We start from the raw sequence: 24,873 nt of genomic DNA, 5'->3' as shown, positions 1-24,873 counted from the left end.
ACGCGAAAAATAAGACAATGACGGTTTGTTGAAAAAGTTTAATGGTGCCAAACAAGGACAACCGAATCATGAAAGTGTTAAATTCCGACTGCTGGTAAATTTTTATGGTTCATTTCAATGAAAAAAGAACGCTTTAAGTTACTGTCATGTTTATTTACCTCTTTTGATACTCAGAACCGACAATAACCAGTAAAGTTGACAATTTCGAGTTTTGGCCATCTTTTTGTCTCAAATACCTCTCTGTGAGTCGCCAAGTTTGGATTTATTTTTAACGTGAGAAAAAGTTTAATAACATTTCAGTCCATACAAGTACAAATCTTAAAAAGGATGAAATTCTGCTAATTTCTATACATTTGTTCTTTCTTAACTAAATATTATTTATACACAATAAGTTTCCAAATGTTCAACACAAAACTTACTCAAAAACAGATTTTTATTTCTGCATGCGAGACAGAAGCTCGACTGATGCTCAAAAACTTGTGAGAATAGGTGCTAGAGAGCAACATCAATCTGTTACGACTTTTGACTCTCCAGTTATAATTCGTTTTGAAAAAAGGTCACTGCGTAAACGTGCCTCGGTCTACCCTACTATATTTTTTTTCTGAAACAGTGCAAACTTCAGTTTTTTTCTTCATAACTTATGGTTTTTAAAATTTTATTTCAAAAAGAAAGTTATGATACCAGATTATTGAACGTTAGTCATGAGCAGAACAATACCTAAATAAATAAAAGTTTTACAAATAAGTTAATAAGCATATTTTGATGTTTTCGTGATCCCCAAAAGAACTTCAATATATATTTTATCCCTTAACTAGCCCGCATCGTTATCTTTAAACCACTTGCCCTTTTGATTAAAGTTCTCGCGCTATTTTGCACTTGCACACGAAAAAAAAAAAACTACAACTTTTTTCCCAAATGTTCTCCCCTTCCGATAACGCAATTTTCTTTAAAGAACGCAGTTTAAAAAATTTCAAGAAAAAAAAAAGAGAATAGAATGAAATAAACGAAAGTGGACATTATGAGGGAGCATATCTGGAAGAAGAGAGTTCACACTAAAATAAGGAGAGGGCAGGCGGTAGCAAACGATACCTGCGGGACGCATTAGTTCCCTCATGGATACCTCTGAATATAAATCGACTTTCCGCTGGTTCGTTTTCTACCTCTGTTTAGCCGTTTTACTTTTTCTCGCACCGTAGGGATCATCTGCAAAATTTCTGTTTCTACGAAATGGACAGATTTGTGTGTACCTATATATACCTTCAGTAGTTGGATCAAGTAAAAGAATTAAAGCAATAAATTTATTTATTTGTAATTGCAATGTAGCTGGAGATAGAGCAAAACATATACAGGGTGTCCGAAAAGTCCTTGGCACATTTTAAACATTCGTGGAAAAGCAACAAATTATCATATGAATATGTATTTTGCACATTTATATGATAATACTTCACAGGTTCAAAACATTTTTATGACATCGCAAAAAGAAAAAAAAAAGAGAGAATGAAAAATATAAAAAGAAAAAAGTGTAACTATATAAGTAACTTACGGTATCGTCACAAAAAGAAAAACAAAAGACATGTGAGGTATTCAATCATTTTATTAAAGAGAGAAAAAGGAATACCTTTCATCACCAGAGTTCAATGCGTGCATCTTATGATGCTCAAACCACATCTAAACTATACTCAATATCGCTCCATATCCACAAAAGGTACACACACTGAACTATGTTAATGAAAAGCATATTGCTTTCTGTTTAATAAAATGGTTAAATACCTCACATTACGCTTGCTTTTTTTTACTGCGACGATAGTGCCGTCACAGTAAGTTACTAAAAATTACACCTTTTTTATTGAGCAATCACGATTGCTTATTGTTCTCATTTGACTGTTTTTGACGTTCCTATCATTTTATTTTCCCACCGCCACCCTCCGCACCCTGTCACCGTCGACGGGCTCCTCACGATGCTGCTCCTATAGCGAAAGTCGTCTCCGGGTTGCATCCATGTCCTACACACACGCGCATACATACACAACTACACACACACAAACACACATACAAACACATACACACACGTATACATACAGACACCCACACATACACACACAAAAACATACACACAACTACCCACACGTTCATGCCTGCACACAGATACACACACATACACATAACCCGTACATACAAACACATACCCCCACACACAAACACACACGCTTACATACACACACTCGTGATTGCGAAAAACATAATTTGAATTCAAGATGTCAAAATTCAAATTAATTTTTCTTTTTTTTCTCTCTTTTTTTTCTCTTCCATCCCCCTCCTTTTATTTACGATGCCGTAAAAAATCTTGAACCTGTGAAGTATTATGGTTCAAACCGCATATTCATACTACAATTTCTTGTTTTTTCTATGAATTTTTAAAATGTGCATAGGATTTTTTGGACACCATGTATATGTGAGCCCTAGTGCAGCCAGAACTTATCTTCGGAAGAGTGGGTATTAATAAACAATACAGATTCAGAGAGTCTTTTAAATTTTAAAATCATACAAACGTAAAAACTTTGACGTAATATTGTTTATTTCAATTGCTGAGTATTTTTGTGATCATATTTTTGTACCATATCTAAAAATATTTTTAAAAATATTTATAGGACACCTGTCACGCTCTTTTACTCCTTGGCTGTCTAGTTATTAACCAAAATGCAAAAACGGTGTGTGGTGAGTTTTTATTTTTAGCTGTGCTTTGAGCTCTTATTTGTAGTTGTGCTTTAGTACTCATGTATAGTTGTACTTTGTTCTTATTTATAGTCGTGCTTTGAATTCGTATTTTTAATTGAAATGCAAGGTATTTTCATTGTTTTACTTTCAATTCTTATTTATAATCGTGCTTCGAATTCTTCTAAATAGTCGTATTTTATTATTACTGTAGATCACGCTTTAAGTTCGCGTTTATAGTTGTACTGAGCACATAAACATTTTTGAGAAGAAGCAAGTTTCCACCAAATACTTCCACAAACAGAAGTATGTTAGAAATCAATGGATTGTGCCAATAATCCGCGAAAATTAGCGAATCTTAAGTTGCAACTGATTGTGAACAAAAAAAAAATCTTTTTTATAATAACATTACATAAATCCTAAAGCATGATGGCGATCATTTTCTTGTTTTTTCTTTTAATAATGAATAAATTACTTTCGATCTAAGCTTTAAATCAGCGTTATGTACAGAAATGCTCTCATAAAAAAGAACAGGTATCTAGTATAAAAACATCATTAATAGCTCCCCATGCTCATACAGATCTACTTCGAAGACCAGATAGGCATTCACAAATGAATTATTCAGAAATTTTCCTACCTAGACCAACGAGTGCCGCATTATACTAATTGAATGTAGCTTCGCTGAAAAGAACCAGTAAAGATAACAGGCTCATGCATAAGAGAAATATGGAATGACGAAGATTATTCATTTGCTGGATTAAATGATGAAACAGCAAAGCACAACAATTATTTATTGATTTCGTATAGATGCAAAATATAGCATGACCTCAAAAATAATCAATAAAAAGTAAGAATCATGAATGTACATTAATGGGGTCGTTTCCAATACTTTAAAAGTTTTTTTCTGAAAGAACATGCTTAAAAACATAGGATCTAACGATTTTTTAAAGAATTTGTTTAAGTTTAATATTTTTAAAAAATTACTTAAATCGGTGATCTTTCATTGTTTACATTTCTTGCCGATGACATCACAAATGATGAAATGCCATTCTGTGTTGCCATTCACAGAGCAAAATATTTAATTCGCATCTTTACTCACGTGTATTGGCAACTATATGGTTGATAGCAAGTGTAGAGCTCAATTTTAATTCGCTTCTTGATTATCATAAAGTGGAAACGCGGTACTTAGACGCGCCAAAAACCATCATTTGTGACGTCATCTAGACCACGCCTTGTTTTAAAAACCGGACATTTAAAAAAATTAATTAAAAATAACTTTTGGGAAATTGAAAGAATTTTCTGGGTCCATGTTTTTTTTTTTTGCTTATTGTATCAATTTTAGTTACTAAAAGTACGACTTTTGACTGAAGGAAACAACCCCATTCTGCCGTGGGCTGGGCAGTAACTACAAATTTTTCATTATTTATTTATTTATTTATTTATTTTGCATTTTTGTCATCTATTGTACGTTAGCTTTGTTGTACAAGCTTGCTTATTTGGTTTTCGCTGAAAAAAAGCGCGAAAAATAGGACACATTCCAGCATTTCCCTATTGTTAGTCCAAAACATGTTTTTTCAAATATCTCTAAAACTCATTTTTGCAAATACTGCCGTTTACCTGTTCACGGCAGAATTTATTTCTGAAATGCAAGCTAAGTCTAATTTTGTTATTTTTAACAAATTAGGAATAGACCAATTGTTCAACATTTGGACATCGCTAAGCTGGTTTCATTACTATTCGGGTTCGATTATGTTTTGAGCGGAACTAGCTTTGGTAAACAGTTTCAAAAATTGACTAATCTTATGACATTTGCTAAGCTAAAATTCGTAAAAAGAAAGTATATGTTAATTATTCATCTGAATTTTCAGAGCAACATTACAGTTTTTGACAGTATTGCATTCATTTCCAAATGACGCTGAGATGTGTTAAGATAGCTTAATGAGACTATATCAGTTGTCGAACTACAATCAAGACGCATAACTACAGCAATTCGAACGACATTGGTACTCATAACAATTTTTGCCGCATTAACAGCTCTTTTTTTGAGCAATCACGATTGCTTATTGTTCTCATTTGACTGTTTTTGAAGTTCCTTTGATTTTTCCCACCGCCACCCGCCGCACCATCACCGTCGACGGGCTCCTCACGAAGCTGCACCTCTAGCGAAAACCGTCTCCAAGTTGCGTCCATATGTTACACACACACGCGCATACATACACAACTGCACACACACACATACAAACACACACACATACATACACATACAAACACACACACCTACACACACACACACACCTACACACACACACACCTACACACACACCTACACACACATACACACACATACACACACGCATACATACAGACACCCACACATACAGACACCCACACATACACACAACTACCCACACATTCATGCCTGCACACAAACACAAACACATAACCCCTCCCCCAAGACACAAACACACATGCCTACACACACATACACATTACTCGTACACACCAAACACATTACCCGTACACACAAACACATACCCCCACACACAAACACACACGCCTACATACACACCCTCGTGATTGCGAAAAACATAATTTGAATTCAAGATGTCAAAATTCAAATTATTATTTTTTCTTTTTTTGCTCTTACGTAGGTACATATAGATATCTTCTATATTAAAGAAGGCTTTTTACATCTATAGATTTGTTTGTATCATTAAAATCCAGGCTCAAACAAAGCGCATATCAATAGAAATACATTTATACTAAATTACTTTTTACGTGACCAAACAGAAACGTCTTCAAATCACGTTATAAATTGCATTATTATTATTATTTTTTTTTTTTTTTTTGCTTAGATGGTTGACTACGCTTTAGATATTTCTGATTAAAAATATTCTTGGTAGGTGTGATTTAAAAAGCTTTCCCCGTCTGCAAATAAAGCGAGATATTTTCAAGTTGACAGAGTTATGATAACGTGGTCGTTTTAAGCTTTCAAAAACGTTTGCCCTTAACCCATTTCAAAAGTTCTATTGAAATATGAAAATTATACCAAACTTGGCCGCGAAAAACCTCTAGAAGCTCCAGTAAATTCTAAGGTAATCCAAGAAGAAGACAAAAAGACGAAAACATTAAATTGCTTTTGTTACATTAAATTATTTATGTTGTTGAGTTTTATCCTAGGTTAGTTTTTTTTTTTTTTTTTTTGGTTACTGCCAAACTTGAAGCATCCTGTCCATTGAAATAAAATGTGTCCTGGATCAAGCGTGATCATTAGGCGATTTCATGTGGTAACTTCTGTGTGGACTGCTGGTGTTTCCTCGAGTTTTATTTATTTATTTTTTTATTTATTTACTGCATGACGGAAGGAACGCTTCCGACATTTTAAGCAGCCAAACATTGGAAAAAGTTTTTTTTTTCTTCTTGTAGAATTTTATCTTTTATAAAAACTTAATTTTTAAAATTCAGTGTCAGACAAAAGCATTGACAAATGCAGTCTAACAAAGAAAACCGTAAAATTCGGTATCAGTTTTTAGCTTCCTCTTCAATCAGCCACACGGCCGTATTTCTAGTTATTGAGGTCATGAGATTTTAATCAATCCCTACGATCCAAATCGCAACTCATGATTTCAAAATTAATTAGCCCTTCCTTTAATCAGGATAGCTATAAGGTCAATGAACTAGAGCGCACAATTCCAATCAAGGAGTACAGAAGTGTTTCAGTCTGGTGATCATCGTAGACTCGATATTTTAATCTATAAATATAAATTAGTATTCTTGTGGTATTAGAGAACGTTTTAGGGAAATTTTTCCTTAAAAGTTTTTAAAACGAATTGAAGCATGAAAAAAGGCTGTATTGTAAACATATTGCTGAAAAATCAAAGGAAAATTCTGTACCTCAAAACCAGAGGAACATAAGTCACATTATGAAAATTTTGCAGTAGAGAGGAAAAACTTTTTTCTGGCGCATGCAAAGGATGGGAAGCGCGATCTTTTAACCCCGGTAAAAAATTGAAAAGAATATTTTTTTACTCCCTTTTACAAAAAAGGTTGTATTCGCAAAACAATTTCACTCAAAAATCGACCTTAATTTCCATTTTACTCACCCCCGAATGAATGTTTTTTTTTTTTTTTTCGACTCGACCACACGCGGATAAGTGCCTGAGAACGTATAGACACGTGAAATATCCATAATGACGATTCCCGAGTTAATTACAACGAATTTTCTCGTGACATCTCTATGTACGTATGTATGTGCGTATGTGCGTATGTGCGGATGTATGTCGCATAACTCAAGAACGATAAGTCCTAGAAAGTTGAAATTTGGTGCATAGACTCCTAGTGGGGTCTAGTTGCGCACCTCCTCTTTTAGTTGCATTCGGGTGTTTCTAAAGGCTTTTTTTGCTCCTTTTTGGGGGAAAATCATTGTTAATTTCTATGTAAACTCAAGTGGTGTTATAATTTGGTAGACACTTGGCGATATATTGCCAGTCTTTTGGTCGCCAAGTTTTGTCGGCAACTTGGCGACAAATTTGGCGATTTTTTTTTTTAATTTTAAATTTGTTTTCAATTTGGCCACTGTTAGTGATATTTAGAGAGTAAACAATTGAATCACATTAAAATTGCCAATCATGAGGAAATGACATTAAATTGGAGTAAAAGGAAGTCATGTGATGCACACATCAGCTCGTTTTAAGAATAACGTTCGCAAGGCTCGATGCGGAATAGGCTTCTACATGCAATGCACTAATAAACACAAAATCGCAATTTTTGGACTACGTCCTTCTGTCTCTAAGGAACAGAATTGAATATTGACAAATTAAAAAATTGGATATTAAGATGAGGAAATCTTTGTCTAGTTTTAAGTATTTCGGATGGGATCCCTGTTTTTTGCAATCCTCTTCCTCCCTACCTAATAACTTTTAAAGAAACCATCAGATTCGAACGTACTTTTTTTTTAAAATCTAAATCAAGCCCTGATTTCGAAATTTTATTTTTTGATTTAAACAGTTTTTCTTTCAACTATGAACAGTTTAAAGAACATAACATTAGAAACTACGAATTTAAGACCTGTATAAATTCTTTACCACACAGTGGATTTGTTTTTATTAAATACTTAGCGAAATGAATTTTCACAGGCGTGAAAATTCACTTTGTTTGGCACAAAATGTGTGCGAAAAATTTTGCTAGATTTTTTTTTCAAAGACATTTTTTCAATGATTCAAAAAATCTTAACATTAGATTACAAGGCAAATTTTGAAGCTCTTATAAATCCTGTATTAAAAGGTAAGTTTCCGCAAATAAGTCAGGTGCCCCAAAATTCTCGGAGTCAGGAGTTTGTCGTCAAGAGCTATTTCCAACAATGTTTGAAGTGATTCCGCCTTCAAGTGCGAAATCTACATTGACTTTCAGTTTCCCCGCAGGCGCTAATGTTAAGGGATTTGAACTATTTGAAATTGAACGGAAATGTGCTCAAATTCAAAAGATATCCTATATACAGGGGGGGGGGGTCATCAAAAGCTTTTTCCTACAAGTTTGAAGCAAATTCGACTCTAAGTTCGAAATTGCCTTGAATTTCCCCATGTTTTTTTTTTTTGTACTGTTCAAAATTGAACGAAAAATAGTTCAAATAAAAAAGTTAAATAGAGGAATGCAGTGTCCTCACCGAGATCTTTTGAACAAAAAAAAAATTGTTCGAATCGAATTATTCACTCAAAAGTTATTTGGGAGGACAGACAGACCGACCGGCTGACAGACACACATTTTCCTCCATCTCTCTTCCCCCCTTTCCCACAAGTCTCTTCCCTCCCTTTACAATTTTTAGCTTTTCGATATTTCTTTAATTTTTAATTTTTTACTTTTTTTGTTATTGTTGTTTTTGCGATATTTTCAAGATGCATTAAGCCTTCTTTCGCGCTTTTTTCTTGTTACTCTGACTTTTACTGGGAAAGTAAGCTAAAAAAGAAACTCAGGAGCCAAAAAATCAGAATTTGCCTGTGTATCATAGCACTCTAGTGACGCAATGCGAACTATCGTGCCACCAGTGTCACTGCAATCTTCTGATGACAACAGTTCATATTTTTCAATCATTTAGTATAATTTTCTTGAGCAGTTTCTTGATGACCTGCTCAACCTGGATGATAAGCATTGCAAAGTTAAACACCATTATTTTGAATCTTTTTACAGTTTAATAATTCCTGTTGTTAATTTATTTTTTCTTGTTAAGTGTCAATTACTAGCGCGATGCCAACTGCTAATATAGTATCAACAATTGGTGGTTTCCCTCAATAACTTTTTTTTTCTTTGAAAAGACACATTTAGTTTACAGAAATATGTTAATGATTCTAAAAAAGTTACGTTAGAAAGGATTTACGCTTGAAATCCAACTGAGGGAGACATTTCATTCAAGTTAGAAAATTTAAGTTGGTAATCAGGAAAGTAGGCTCGTCTGGTTCTGCCCGGAACTTCTTGTTTGAAGCGTAAAAAAATACAAAAAACATTTAGGGCATTCCATAAACATTAGGTTCCATGCCTGTGGTACTTTGATCAAGAAATGTAGTACTCCTTCATTTATTTATTTTTTTCAGATTGCCAGATGAATCAAAGTTTATGAATTGGTATTCTACAATTAACACTTCAACGTTTGTCTTCAAAAATAATTTTTATTTTTATCAAGCATATGCGTTCTTACTAACATTCTTATTTTAAGTGTGCGAAATGTGCGCATTTAAAAGGGAATTCGCATCTTCTTATTTGAAGACATTTTTATTTCAACAATCGAATGCAACCATTACATATCACCAGGTAACTAAGTCCATAAAGCTTTCCTATCAAATCAAACTGAAATCAACCATATTACTGTGAATGCAGCACAAATCCACCATCAAAGACATTTCAAAGTTTTCGTTTACTTAAGCTCCCATGAGTTCCAACAACAATCACACACAATAGTATCCTCAAAACGTCCCTTCAAGAAACCTACATTATTTGAATGCCGGCATCAACACAGATTTCAACGAAAAAGCAAAGGCGGTATCTGGAGCCACTAATGAAATTGTACTTCACTTTGGATCCGTTTTCCGTAACCAGACATCGGCTTTGCCTCTGCATTTCCCCAGCCATTGATATATTATGAATGGGTGGGAGGAGTGCCTACATGACCGTCATTTACCGGTGACAGTGATACACCGGTAGTAATTATGTTGTGAACAAGCTGAGTTTCCTTTGGGGAACATATGACTTCGCATTTATGTGCGATATTCTTTCCGTGAACAGGTCAATCTTTAGATTTGAAGTTGAATGTAGTCTTCTAAACTGTGTTTTCTGTAATTAATATTCCAACAGTAGAGCTTTGATCTTTGCGTTTTTCCTGCACTAATTTTTACTTATATAACAAGAGGGACTCCTAACATTGACGTTGAAAAAATTAAATAGTAGTAATAAGTTCAGTGAAGCGAATTAAGAAGAAAAAAAAAAGTAAAAGGACCAAAATCTATTTTTGTATAAAATTCAGATCAAAGATTTTACCCACAAAATATAATAGAAATTCATATTTCACTTTTTTCAAAGAAAAAAATCTCAAATTTATTTATACCAAAATTGAATAAAATGTACGAAAAGTAATCTCTACATATTTTTAAAAACAAATTACAACTTTAAAAAATGAAACTCAAGTTGAACACCGGCTGGTTTTAAATCTTATATAAATGTAAATAGTTAAAACACCTAAAATACTTTGTACCTAAATAACTACATTTGACTCGAACGTCCTAGGAGAAATTTAACAATAAATTCGAGTGCTTACAGCGTAACATTCGCAGTAATAAAATTGTCGCAATATAATCGGCCCCAACCGTACATAGCCATTCCACGAAAAACGGTCCTTGTCCTGCACATGACGCACATATTTCATTAAAATAATATTTTAACAAATAAATGAACAATTTTTCTGCTTAACAATTTAAAAACTTATATGTGATTTCTTAATCGAAAACTTTTGTCATTACCCGTTAAAATTATTACTTTTTAATGAAATAACAGCTACGTCACCCGGCTTTGCATGGTCCACCTCGAAAATAAAAATTACGTCAAGTGACGCGTGTTCAACAATCAGGCTTGAAGAGAAAAAAAAATCAGTAAAATTTTGCTGCAGATTTCGGAAAAATAACCAAAAAGTAAACATTTTAAATCTTCCGATTACAGGAGAAGCCATTGAAACAAAACCCAGAACATTTTGCTCATATTCGAGACAAAAAAGGGCAACAGATCTTTCGTCTCAATGATTTTCTTCACGCTACAAACTTTAATAAAATCATTGTTGCGGAAAGTTGAGGTGAAGCACTGAATAATAATTTGAATGGAGGAAAGCCATCGAAAAATAGGGATTTTATGTCGAAATCTAAGTGTCATAATTAATAGTTTTTAATTCGGCAACTTCAGAGCTTAAATACGCTACCTTACGGTAATTAATAACACTAAAGATAAAGGTAAAACATTCCATTCCACGTGTTTTCTTTGGGGTAAATTACAGACTTCAGACAGTTTGTGGTGTAATGTAATTTCAGAAGAATAGAAAAGAAATCTTCCGACAAACACGATGGAAAAATACTGTCATTCACTAAGCATCAAAGCAAGTTATAAGTTACGGCATGCGTTTGTTTTACCTTTTTCATCCATCATTAGACAGTAGCTGCAGCGCCCCCTGTAGTTTATCGAAGTTGCGAATTGATATCTCCGCTAATTCTTATCGTAGGATTATGTTAAACAGCCAAACATAAAGACGGGAAGATTACGAAACCGTTGATACCTGTCTCAATGGTCAGTTCACTGTCGTTCGAGAGAAGAAACTTGGACATAGATGACTACATAGATACATAGGTACGTACATAGATACATACGCTCAGTTTTTGATTATATAAGATATGAACCGTCACTTGCACTCTTTCGTGGCATGCTCTATGCTGTACAGAAATAGAAACATTTTGTGTAATATTCATGGCTGAGCATAAGACAACTTCTTCAGCTTTACGTAATGGGAAACAAATAGAAAAACACTGCATAGTTTTTTATATTTAGAAGTCTAAAGCACAAATTTGATCTCGTGTAGTTTTTTTCTAAGCATTAAAATGATGTTACATTTGAAAATACTAAAGAATTTCTTCGATTACAGATTGCTGAAATATTTCGGATGCGTCAAAACGTAAAAGAAGTAATCCGGTTTTGAATGAAGTCTTGATTTTTTATTTTAGAAAGTTCAACTAGAGGGTGGTTGAATAATGCGCTAAATACTATTTGGCGCATTAAGAAAATTGCATATAAGAAAAGGCATATAAGAAAATTGTAATTCTATTTTCTCTCTTTTCTCTTTTTATATTTAATGTTGTCTTTAACTGTATAAATAATTATTCAGTCAGTACAATAAAAATTACAATAGTATCCTGCATGCTAGTTCGAAATACATCGTTTTGTTAAAGTATTCAAAAAATACGATCATTCCGAAAACTTATGCACTAGTTGAATAAAAAACAGAAATCCTAACTTTTAGATTATTTATTTTTCTTTCCATAAATTATAGCGCAAAAATTTCCTGTGATCCCATGTGTTCAGCCTAGTTTTGACGTAAGTAATGTTCTTCTGCGAAAAATTTGATTTTGATTTATGAGCCTTTTAGTTCCCATACGTTTTCTATACGAAGTCATATTTTCTAACGTCATGAAGTAAATTGATATGATCTTATATTGTTTCTTTCTAGAAATGAGTCAAATTTAATGTAGTGCATTGTATTATATTTTTGTGTTGTATTGATTTCATCTCAGCATAAATCAAAATTCTTATGCATTACTACTATGTAAAAAAAAAGGCCCGTTTTCTAAAGCAATTGTTTTATCCAGTTAGAAATAAAACCAGACATTCTATCCAAAGTCAAAATATACATCCAAAATGAACTGAGAAATATTTACTTCTGAAGAAAAAACTATTGTTATTGAAATTATTTTTATTTTTTCTTTCTACTTTTATTTACTTATTTATTTTTTATTTGTTTAATCATTTTGCATGAAAATTTCTGAATAGGCCTTTTTCGAAAACAAGATGAAACAAGAAGTAACTGATATTTTTTGAGCTCTGATAATTGCTATTATCTTTGTTATGGTTTGGTGTATTCTTATTATAAACTTCAATACTCGCTTAAGGTTTTATTGCCTTTTAATTTTATGAAATAATGTATTACTATGTGCTTTATTAGAAATGTAAGCCTTAATCGTTTGTGTTTCTAGAATGATATGATTGTGACAGTTTAGCAGCTAAACAAATGAAAAAAAATGTGAACAAATAATGTACAAAGGTAATGTTCAAATGTTATTATAGCTGCACTCCTCACTTATGTAATTTAGTATACATTTGGTAAAGTATTTACAATTTTCATCAAGAAATTTGTAAAGGAATAATTTTAACGAAGAAAATAATGGTTAGTTAATGGTTGTCATTTGAAGGATTCGAATAGAAATTGTATTTTCATACTAGGTAATTTCTAAAAAGAAACTTTTCTTCTATTTTCTCTGCATGTTAAGTAAAAATGTTTATTTTTTGCGAATAAATAGAAGGTTAAAATTTTAAATCGAGATTTTTAACATTTAAAAGAGAAAGAAACTCTCGTTAGTATGGTGTATGTGACGTTATTACTGAACAATATGTATACATGCATTCATTATGATGCTTTGAGAGTCAACTTTCTTTTCACTTTATAAGGATTTTACTGTTTAGGTTTGAATACAATTTCTATTATATTTTGACAAAACAAAAGGAGCAAACGTTTTCTTTTTCCTAATGAAACAAATCAAATAATAAAGAAAGACCTTTACATTAACATAAATATGGTTAGCCTGTTTCATTTACCAACTATTTCACTAATAATAATGCTTACGTTCTGCCAGTATCCATTTTTTAACATTAAACAGATGTCGTGTTAATATAAAATCACAGAACATTTTTTTTCCTTAATCCAAAAAGTAAATTCAGTTTAAACAAAGCGAAAATAGAGATTTTATTAAAATATAATATTTTTTTCTTAAAGTAAAACATTTTTAAACTAACAATAAATAGCTTATAAATTTTCCTTGACCATAATAAATGCGTATTTCTGTTAAACTCTTAACTAGCTTGAAAAGTTTATTCTGCGATTAGGTATTTAAAGTCATTTCATTTTACGGTTAACAGAGATAAATCTATCAAGGCAGAAAACTGCGAAAACGACTGTAGACATAATCTAATCATTCGCATCTGAGCTTTTTTTTTCGTTTGCGTGCGTTGCACCCAAGTGTGACAAAAATTTACGTATCAAGGGAATTGGAACCATCTTTTGTCGCTGCGTACCTCGAATATTTTCATACCGTACAGTACGATGATTACTCGCAATACTGCTTTTTAAAGTTTCAGGAAACAGAGCTTTTTCGTATTTATGTTAGAATTTTACTGATGAATTTTGAACAGATTTTGATATTGATGCGGGGGAGGGACGATTTTAAATATTTTTCTTACCCCACAAAACGCTTGAGATAGAAATAACAAGATTTTTATATTCACACAAGTCTGGTCACCCTTGTTTCAATTAACTTCATTACTACCAGATTTATCTTTAAATAAAGTTGAAGATATATAGGGAAGGGGGTTGGCCGAAAGCTGGTAGGTTTTCGAAGAAAGCTCGAAAATTGTAGTTTTTGGATTTTTATCGCAACAATTTTGGTTTTATTTACTAGCATGGTTTTTGAACTTCAAAATAAAAAGTGATTTTTGTATTATTTCAAACGCAATATTTATTTATTATGAAAGTTTACAAACATTAGAAAATCCAGTTTTGTCCTACCAGGGAGATCAAAGCGGTAAGCTTAACTAATTGTGGTTTGGTAAATTTGCCAATCAAATATGAAGTTATTAATGATTAAAATAGTTGATTAGCTACTTGCCATTATATAAAAAAATATAAAACAGTTGTACTTATCCATTTTAAAGTCAGTACATTTGTTTATAAAACATAAAGAAATAACTGATTAAACTAATAGACTAATTAATTGTCATCCTAAAAAGTAACTTTTAAAAGTTATACGTATCCTATCGGAATAGAAAATCTAAGTCAGCACACGAGTTAAGAAATTATATATAAATATATGATTAAATCCTATAACCGCTTTGCCCAAAGGCGCGTTTTTTATTTCAATAATTATAACCATAAACTTAAAAAAGAAACTCAAAATGACAATCGTAGTTTGTAGGTGGATGGTGTCAAAATAACGTAATGTTATTGACAGTAAAAATTAAAAAAAATACTGGTCTATGACTAATCATAAGTTACAAAACTTATTTTTTTTAGAGATGTATATTTTTTTATTTTAAGCCTGGTCGCGCCATGCCGCTTCACTGCTGCTTCGCTGGGACTGATAAAAACTCGGTGGTGTTCATGTAAACACGACATACGTATGCACCGCCGCTTACACATCATGGGGGGGGGGCATACGAAGGCCTACACGCTTTGAGCCACCATCCCCTATGGAATTTGAAACCAAATGAATTTCATGCTTATATTAATTTAAAAACTGTTCCTTCATTAACTCGAAAAGAACATTTCTCTCAAACATATCGAGCATATAGATTTTATTAAACTTTAATCCCTTTTTTTAAAAATGAAACGATTTCTAATTAGCAACATACGAAAAACTGTCAATAAAACGCCCTTCCACTTTTACTGACCATAATAAAATGCGTATTTCTTTCAAACTCCTAGTCGCATTAGAAATTTTCTTCTCCAATTTAGCATTTTAAAGTCATTTCATTTCACGGTTAACAGAGATTAATCTGTCAGGACAGAAAGCTACGAAAACGACTGAAGACATAATCTGATAATTCTTCTGGGAGCTTTTTTCTCTTCTTTTTTCTCCCACCTGCGAATTTGAAAGGGCTCTTCTGATCCCATTATTAACATGCGTCATTACTGAGGATGAAATTATTTTGCGAAGGGGTTTTAAAGGAAATGTTTTTGAGCAGCAAGTTTTTCTTTGTGTGTGTAAAACAAATAAAACCTCTTGGTTAAAGAGGATTAACGTCATGTTCTACTGGAGCGGTGGTACTTAGCTTATCAGAGATATTACCTTGTTTCGGTAATAAAATGTAATACGTTTTTCAGGAATGATGAAAGTAATTTGGTCAACTTATGACTCATCTTTTTAATTTTGGTTTTGTAGCTAATAGTTTCATACAGAAATCTACAAACTAAACTGGAGGCGAAATGATTTTGTGTTGAGTTTAATTTATATGATTTTGAGCAGCAAGTATTTCTTTGTGTGTGTAAAACCAGTAAAATCTCTTGGTTAAAGAGGATTAACGTCATGTTTCTCTGGAGTTACGATACTTAAATTGTCAGAGAGATTACATTATCCTGGTATAAAAATGTATTACATTTTTGGGAATGATAAAACTAATTTGATCAAGTTATGTCTCATCTTTTAAATTTTGGTAAGTTTCGTTGCTAATAGTTTCACAATTCTTAAACTAAACTGGAGATAAAATAAAAATTTGGTGGTTTTAACGTAAATGATTCTGAGCTCTAAGTTTTTCTTTCCAAATTTCTGATTTTGAAAGTAAGGCGTGGTCTTTATGACGTCACAAGGGATGTACTTTGGTGCGCTACTCCATTCGCGCACTAAATGTTTACGCATTGCTGTCAGGTTTCCAGGACATGATAATTTGCGCTGAACGCTAATGGCATCAGTGAATGTTTTTTCATCTTTTGTGATGTTATGTGCAGAAGCGTAGAAAATGAATTTCAATCGGCGTACAGATTAAAATAATTGTTAAAAATTTTTAATTTTTGTCAAATTATTCAAAAAATGGTTCAATCCCATGTTTTTAAGCATGTTCTTTCGGTAAAAGTACTTTTAAAATCTTGGGAGCAACCCAATTATACCATTAAATACGGCCTAAAATTACAATAATCCAGATTAAAACATCTTCTGTTACTTGTGCCTTAACAGAAGAAACATCTTGTGCCTTAAATGTTACAAAAAGTTTTGTTTTTAAAAAATGCAAGTTTTACGTAGAATCGCCCTGTAATAAATGAACTGAATGAAATAGTCTGAAACGACAGGAGAACATCGAAAATGATTTCCATGTATCTTTCGGAAAATCAATGATGGAAAGCTCATTACACAGAACTAAAAGCATTGCCCTATGCATTATTTGCTGCAGCAAGCAAATAAGGAATGCAGCTGCTGGAAATGTTGTTTTCTGGAAAAATCTATGTACTGAAAAATAGGTCGACACTTTTTCATATAGAAATTATTGAAGTCTTTTATTCATGTTTTTAAATCTTTGTATACGAATTGCTTAAATGTTTTATTTAAGTTCCATGAAGGGAAAACACTTATGCAGGTGATATATGTAGTTTGTAATGAAAATTGACGGGTTGCAACTCTCTCACAGAAAATTGCAATTTTAAAGGTTAAAGTGTTTTATCGTGATAGTTAAAGTATGTATGGTAATGGTTAAAGTAGTTCATCTTAATGACTAAAGTATTTTTTAAGTAATTTAAAGTAGTATTTGAAGTTTATTTGAAGTACTTCAAGTAATCCAAGTGAAATGATCTCTATGGTAAATTATTCAGTACTTTAATATCGGTTTTACAAAATCGCGAGTTTTAGGGAAACTTTTTTTGGTAATGAAATAGACCATACATCACATTTGAAAACGTTAAAAAATTAATTGGGGTGTAAAGCACCATGAATTGGAGTATAAAGCACCTCGAAGAAGCCATTTAGTTAGACTTCTTCGATTGCATTTAACAAGTATAGGTTTTAGTTGCATTGCCGTTTTTTTGGCATGAATGGATGTTTTGTAAACTTAATTTCACTCTTTTTATATGTTGAAGATATTTTTCATCACTTTTATCTATAAAACAAACAATAGGCTTTGTTATTATTTAGTTCAATCTCAAAAGATATAAATGATACGTGAAAAGACCGTTCGCTAAGATAATTAAAATATGCTAATTATCATTATTTGTTGTTAATAATTATTTTTAAGAAAAAAACTGAAATTTATACATATTTTTAAATATTTGCTACATAAAACACGGACGCTAACTGATAAAAAAGCAATCTACATTAGTCAATACTGTGGATCGGTTACATACAAAGACTTTAAATAAAATCGTAACTAATATAACTATTAAATTTTAATGAAATAGTTATTGTATTCGCCGTGATTCTAAAAATCAAGTGAATTATTTATTTTCGTTCCTGAATATACAGGTTGAGAAGAAACCGCTTAGACACACATAATACACCATAACTTTAATGCTAATGAAAATATTACGACCAAACTTCAAAATTAATATGAATACAATATTTCGTCTCATATATTCATAAATTTTTGAAGTGGCTACCTTTAGGATTAATACAGAGCTTTAAACGTGTCACAAAATTTTCGACTGTGGGCCGCAACTCACTCACTGATAGTTTATCCCATCCCTTGGATACGGATTTCTTTAGGGATGCCTACGTTTTAGGAAGTTTAGTACACAACCTTGTCTCCAGGACCTTCTTGCACTGTTGAACTGCGTCAACGACCACAATTTAATGGTTTGGGGTGGTATATGTGCTAGCGGAAAATAGCACTTGTTTTTGTTGATCAGGGGTTAAAATTAGTCAAGAAACATATCGCAAACGCATTTTAGAAGATGTTGTCTTACCTTGGTCGCAAAAGTTCTTTGGAAACAAAAGATGGACCTTCCAACAGGATAACACACTCTCACACAGAGCTACAGGCACTCTAGATTGGTGCTAGACACATTTTCCGGACTTCATTGGAGCTCAAGAATGGCCACTGTATTCCCCAGATTTGAACCCAATGAATTTCCTGTTTGATTCATCGTGTAGACAAGGTTGTGTGCTAAACTTCTCAAAACTTTGGCATCCCTAAAGAAATCTTTATACAGGGTGTCCCAAAATTAATGCAAGGTTTGAATTTGCCACAATTTTTGCTGTGAATTGTTGGCAGTCACGGAAAAAGAACAATTTGACAGCTGGGAATTTAGGGTTAGTAAAAATGGAGTGTTATGCTATTATACAGTCAGCGAAACAATTCAATCACTGCATAAGGAATTTCCTGTTCGTGTACTCTCTCGTTTCGATGATATGAACTGTACGTCGTATCGTATGATTTTACATCGTATTATGATCGTATGATTTTACATCATTAGACTTCTCCCTATGGGGTTATTTGAAGTCAAACGTCTATGTCAGCAATCCCACAACCACCTGCGCATTACCTAATTGCGATATCGAGCGCCAATAACAGTAAACTGCTTGACCCACCCAAACTTTCATTATTTTTCAAATAATTGTTCGATAATGAAAACGCATTATAGAATCGAAAACGCTCCATTTGTAATAACCCTAGACCCTTAGCTGTCAAATTGTCCTTTTTTCAAGATTGCCCACAATTTATTGCAAAAAAGGCGGCAAATTCAAATTTTGCGTTAATTTTGGGACAATCTTTACAAGGAATGGGAAAAAAATACCAGTAAGTGAGTAACGGCCCATAGCCGAAAGTTTTGCGACACGTTACTGTATTAAGGCTAAAGGTAGCCACTTTGAAAAAGCGTAAATATATTAGACGAAATAATGTATCCATCTTTACTTTGAACTCTGGTTGTAAGATTTTCATTAGCATTAAAGTTATGGTGAATTATGTGTGTCTAAGTTATTTCTTGTCACCCTGTATAAAATCAATAGCGTTTAGTGCTAAAGTTGCAATTTGAATTGTTTCTATATAGACTAATTTCAGACTTTTTTTTCGCTCTTAATATGTCAACGAATTTTAAATTTACTTTACAACTAATTTTAAAATTTCGTTACAACTATTTTTCGTAAAATCGAAATAACGAAGGGTTTTCCCCCCCTTTCTTTTTTGAAACAGTTTTGATGTTTTTCGTTCTGTTTCTTTTTGACACAGAATTTGATAACGTAAAACAACATGGACAAAGTATAATAACTCAGCACGAGTATAATTCTTTATCTCATTCATGTTTAGGCTGTTTATTGCAGTACCTGTTTCACCAAAAATATTGACATGTGATATTATGAATTTATCAACTATATAAAGTAGCCTTTGTGCTAAAATATGATTTAAATGAAAAAAAAAGTGTAATAGTGCCTTATTCACTGACTAGGTCATCCACGACCCATGTAAATATCTACTTTTAGCAATAACTTCTAAAAATCGCTGTAAGTTTTTTTTTTTAATTTTTAATTATCATTCTTATAAAAAAGATTAATGAATAAATAAGTAACATACCAGCACTGTTCTAGAATTATTGACATGGTAATTTTAAAAATATCAGTCAGTTACCGAAATTTTCACAGTTTTTTTTTTTTTTTTTATCAACCAAAATATGTTTTAAGAGTTCAATTAGACCATTAAACTCAGCTTAAAAAATATATTAATCCAGTAGAAAAGATAGTTTTCACAACGAATATTTTGCTTTGAACGTCACAAAGTACTTACTGTTTTGCTCTAAAACTGCCAGTCAGTTGTCCCTAGCAATTGCCCAATTAAAACTTACAAATATAGCAATAAGATAAACCTAGGAGAGTTTGCGCTCAATTCAACAGATTAGTAAAAACCTCTAGATTTCACTGTTCTCCTAAATTATTCATGTGCAATTCTAAAACAACATTTGTTGATTAAGTATATTCATTGCTTAGATAAAATTAGATAAAATTCAATATATTCATTGCTATTTTTCCGTTGCACTTTAATGCAGTGCAACAGTTTAACGCACTCAAAAGGACATTTTGCTTAATCCATCCTTATAAGGTCGGATAAATTGGGTAGGAGATATTGAATAACTATACAATTAAATTGCTGACAACAGTAATTACATTTAAAATTACATTACATCCAAACCTGTTATAGTGCGGTCTTTTTTTTGTCTGTGTAATTTTTTTTTTTTATTGTGCGATTCCTTTTTTTTTTTTTTTTTTTTTTTTGTGCGCTACAATAAAATTTCAATCATATTGGGAATTAATTGACGAAATAACTTTTAAAACGAGTGAGTGACTTCTTCTTCAAGTGAAGTCATAAGCACCCCGATGGGAAGTCACTGTGACTTCCCAAAAATTTCCTTATTCGGAAAATTTGTCCGACTACTCGGCAAAAATTATCATCAATTTGTTTGTTTTGATTTCGTTTAAAGATTACAATTTTGTAAGTTTTTGGGTTATTTTCTATGTGGGACTTTTTTTATGCGGTTCCTATCCACCGCATTAAAAAAAAAAATTTAAAACTGGTGCTGCGAAAACAACTTTTTAAAGTTAGGAACCACTGTATCCTCGTTTAAAATAAAAATATTAACAGAAAAGTAAATATACAAAATACTTATAGTGAAAAGACTCTTTGTTAAAAGGGTGTATACATCCAAGTTGAAATAACTGGTGACGGCCCACTGTAAACATCCACAATAACAACTATTTTTCAAATCGCGTATCTGTTTCTTCCACCGAGGCTTACAGAAGAGGATGAGAAGAAGGGCCAAAAATCGGCTTTCATTTTGGAAATTAAGTATGTAAAGGGGTAATATTTAGTTGAGCAATTTTAAAATCGTATGCTACTTATGTCTTAAGCTTTCATGCAAACACAAGAAAATATACGCATGCCTATCAGGGTGGTTCAATAATACATGTAAAAAAAGTTTCTCCTAGATAACAGGCCACCCGTCAATATTTTTAGACTTGTGGATGTTAATATACTGGAAGAATTTTAGCTTCCTATTTCAACTGAAAGAGGGGGCTCAACCCTCACCTTCAAACTTCATACGTATGGGGAGACGGGTAAAAAAAACATATTGAACTGGAAAAACAATGCTACATATTATAATATACACTAGTAAAATGCATATACATTGCATTAAAATAATTATTTACAAAAAAAGAAAAAAAAATATGAAAATTAAATGTTTCTAAATTTGTGGCTTTTTTTATATTACGGCTAATGTTAAATTAAGAGGTCAGTAAGCACTCTCTTAAAATTTGATTAAGAAGCTAAAAGTTTTACAGCTTAACACTAATAGTAAACCTAAATAAAATAGGGGGTGGCCTGGACTCTAGCTGAAAAAAAGTTTTCTTGAACCACCGTAATGCATATACACTACCGTGGGAAACTAAAAGGTATTTTCTACAAAGTTTTTATTTTTATTTTATTTTATTTTATTTATTTATTTATTTATTTATTTATTTATTTATTTTTTTTTTTTTTTTTTTTTTTTTTTGCATTTTTGTCATTTATTGTAACTTTTCATGATCATTGTACAGGCTTGCTCATTTGTTTTCCACTGAAAGTGAAGCACAAACAAAACGTCAAACTGCAACATTTCCCTACTGTTAGTGTGGAAACCAAAAACGTTTCTTCAAATATCTCAACAACTCATTTCCCTTTATGTTCTCACGGCAGTATAATCAGAGACATTTTATCGCTTTACAAGCGTATTTCACTCATTGAAAATCAGGAATACAACTCAAAAATTTAGCCAAGCCTATTTTTACGCTTAGTATTTAAAACAAAAATTTAGCGCCATTGAAATTAGATTTATTGATAATATTTGGATTTTAAATTTTTCACTCAACTGCTGTTTATATTTTTTTTAATTTAAAACGATTTGATATTTAACATTAATGTTCCAAATATTAAAATTCAAAATAGCACGCTCATGCCTTCTTTTGGAACCATCTTGCAAGGCACCTTCCTTGCACCTTCTTAGAACGTATGTCGCTTTTGTAATTATTCTCTATTATAGTATTTACTGTTTTCGTTTAATTTCACATCTCCAAAATTAATATTACTACTTAAAAAAGCGTCAAGGAGCTAGCTCTGCGTATAATATTTATTTCGTTACACTTAATATGCATTATTTTATAGACTGTTATTCAAAGTTATGCATATTCACCGTGACACAGATCCTAGCTATTTTAAAGCAAAAATAGTTATCATTTGCAGTTTGCAATTTATTTAAAAGCTGATAATAATATGTTTTTGCGTAACTAAATATAAAATTAAAAATGTTTTTGTATGCTACTATTGTTAGTCTTTACCAATTACATAAATCGACGAATTCCGTGTGAATTTATAAGCTTTGTCGTCACTCAACTTGAGCTGTTTATTTCATAAATCCGCCAAATACCAAATTATAAAACTTCGAGAAAGCATTTTTACCATTTTACTAAAACTTTTCAATAAGGATTACAACGTGAAATTTCGATATACAACGAGCTTCAAGGGACCCTAAATCAAGCACTGTAATGAAAACTAAATTGAGACTGATAATTTAATTCGCTGAAACGCATATTTCGTTATAGTGGTATTAGTTGTAACCGGATTTCACTATATATTTAATGAGAGTAGATTTATATTAATGTGTACGTATTTCCTTCCGTTAAAAATTTTGTAATCCCTATTGAACAGTTTAATTAGTGATACAATCAACTCCCGATAACTCGAAAATCCCAAAAAACCTTTTAAAACGTTCGAGTTATTCTTAGTTCGAGTTATGGGAAGTTTCCAAAACAGTCTCAAGAGTTTGATACCCGATGAAAACTTTGAGGTAAAGAAATATTCGAATTATAAGCTTCGAGTTATCGAGATTCGACTGTATATCGCGCCTCAGAGCAACAATAAGACACCTGATCCCAGGAATAACAGTAAGATATCCTACCGTTGCTTTGTAGCGACGATAAATGTTTTTATAAAATCGGAGTTTCTGTTTTTTGAAAAAAATGGTTAATTAATTTTTTTTTTTTGCGACAAAGTAAATAATTCATATATTTACCTATACCACTCCAAGCCCTTCTGATAGTGACGATCAAAGAAGTGCGTTTCAGGACCAGATGCTCTAATATCTGGATGAACCCTCAGAAATTCCAGCAAAGCTCTTGTCCCACACTTCTTGACTCCGATGATCAAAGCCTGTGGCAATCTTTTCACGGGTGGACTGATTACTGTCCTCTTTGGTGTTCCTTGCTGGTACACAGGAGTTGGCGTAGTGGTGTACGGCGCGGGAAAAACATCCAGAGTAGACACCGTAATTTCAGTAGAAGATTCGTAACTGTTGGACTCTACCCTTTCTTTGATACCTCTAGGAAGCCATGCTTTCACTGCATATCGGTCAAGTTCAATTGTTGGTGGGAGAGAATGGGGAGATATTATTGATGATAGTGGCTCACTAGGCGATGTCGGAACATAAGTCTTACTTTCCGAACGAATGTACTGATAACTCTTTTCTGTGCTGCCAAAACTGTCTGTTGCTGGGCTGTCAACCACATCATTTTCAAAATGAAAAGGTTCTTTGGTTGTGTTGCTGGATACTGTTTCTGAAACGTGAGATGGCATTTTGGATGGAAAAAATTTCAAATTATCGCTTTCAGTGGTAGCTTGAATATTCTGGGGATTATTATTGCTTGAATATAATTGGTTTTGAGTTTCTAAACTTGGGGCGTAGTAGCTAGGATAGTTGTTGATGACATATTCACCATAAACATTTGGCCTACAACAGAGCAAAGTATACCAAGAAAAGCATGCGAATAAGCTACAAAAACCTACAGCGAAAAGCAAAACACTGCGCAAACTACGACGTCTTCTACATCTACGTTCCAACATAGTTCAATGCATTATTTAATGCTTAATCACACACTATATATTTCAAAGAAGGTAATTACATATCCCACAAAAACACGGATGAACTTAAACGATAAAACTGTTGTAACAATGTTCAAAACACATTTCTTCTTTACTGATGATAAATTCTGTTAAATTACATTAATCAAATTTGTTAACAGTTTCATTTTAAGACAGGTACACGTATACTTCTTGCTTTTGTTCTGGTATATTTTCATAAACTTTTAATGATATGTTTGATTCATTGTTTTCCTTGAATATTAATAAATAATTTTCAAACTTAATGAAAAGTCATATTTAAGATCAAAATACATATAGTAGATATTGCATTCTCTAATCTACCGAAAACGATTCTTTGCGAAAACTACATTTTGAATGAGCTTTGGCACATTTTTCGCGCTTAATAAATCTGTGAAACATACTCCACAGCATTTGTATCTAAAGTCAGGA

General features: G+C 32.3%; 1 protein-coding gene across 1 annotated transcript in view; it reads right to left on the bottom strand.

Moving 5' to 3' along the window:
• The window catches only part of LOC129224089 (heparan sulfate glucosamine 3-O-sulfotransferase 6-like), a 77,414-nt gene extending 52,866 nt beyond the window's left edge, over positions 1-24,548 (bottom strand). The window contains exon 1 of the mRNA XM_054858493.1: positions 23,579-24,548. Within this exon, the coding sequence (XP_054714468.1) occupies positions 23,579-24,405 (827 nt within the window). The 5' untranslated portion in view covers positions 24,406-24,548. The remainder of the gene's footprint in view (positions 1-23,578) is intronic.
• Positions 24,549-24,873: the final 325 nt, after the last annotated feature.

Source organism: Uloborus diversus, chromosome 6 (assembly GCF_026930045.1).
Source record: "Uloborus diversus isolate 005 chromosome 6, Udiv.v.3.1, whole genome shotgun sequence".
In the NCBI taxonomy this organism is placed as follows: Eukaryota; Metazoa; Arthropoda; class Arachnida; order Araneae; family Uloboridae; genus Uloborus; species Uloborus diversus.
The sequence above is the reverse complement of the archived record's forward strand: the minus strand, read 5'-3'. Positions and strand labels throughout refer to the sequence as shown.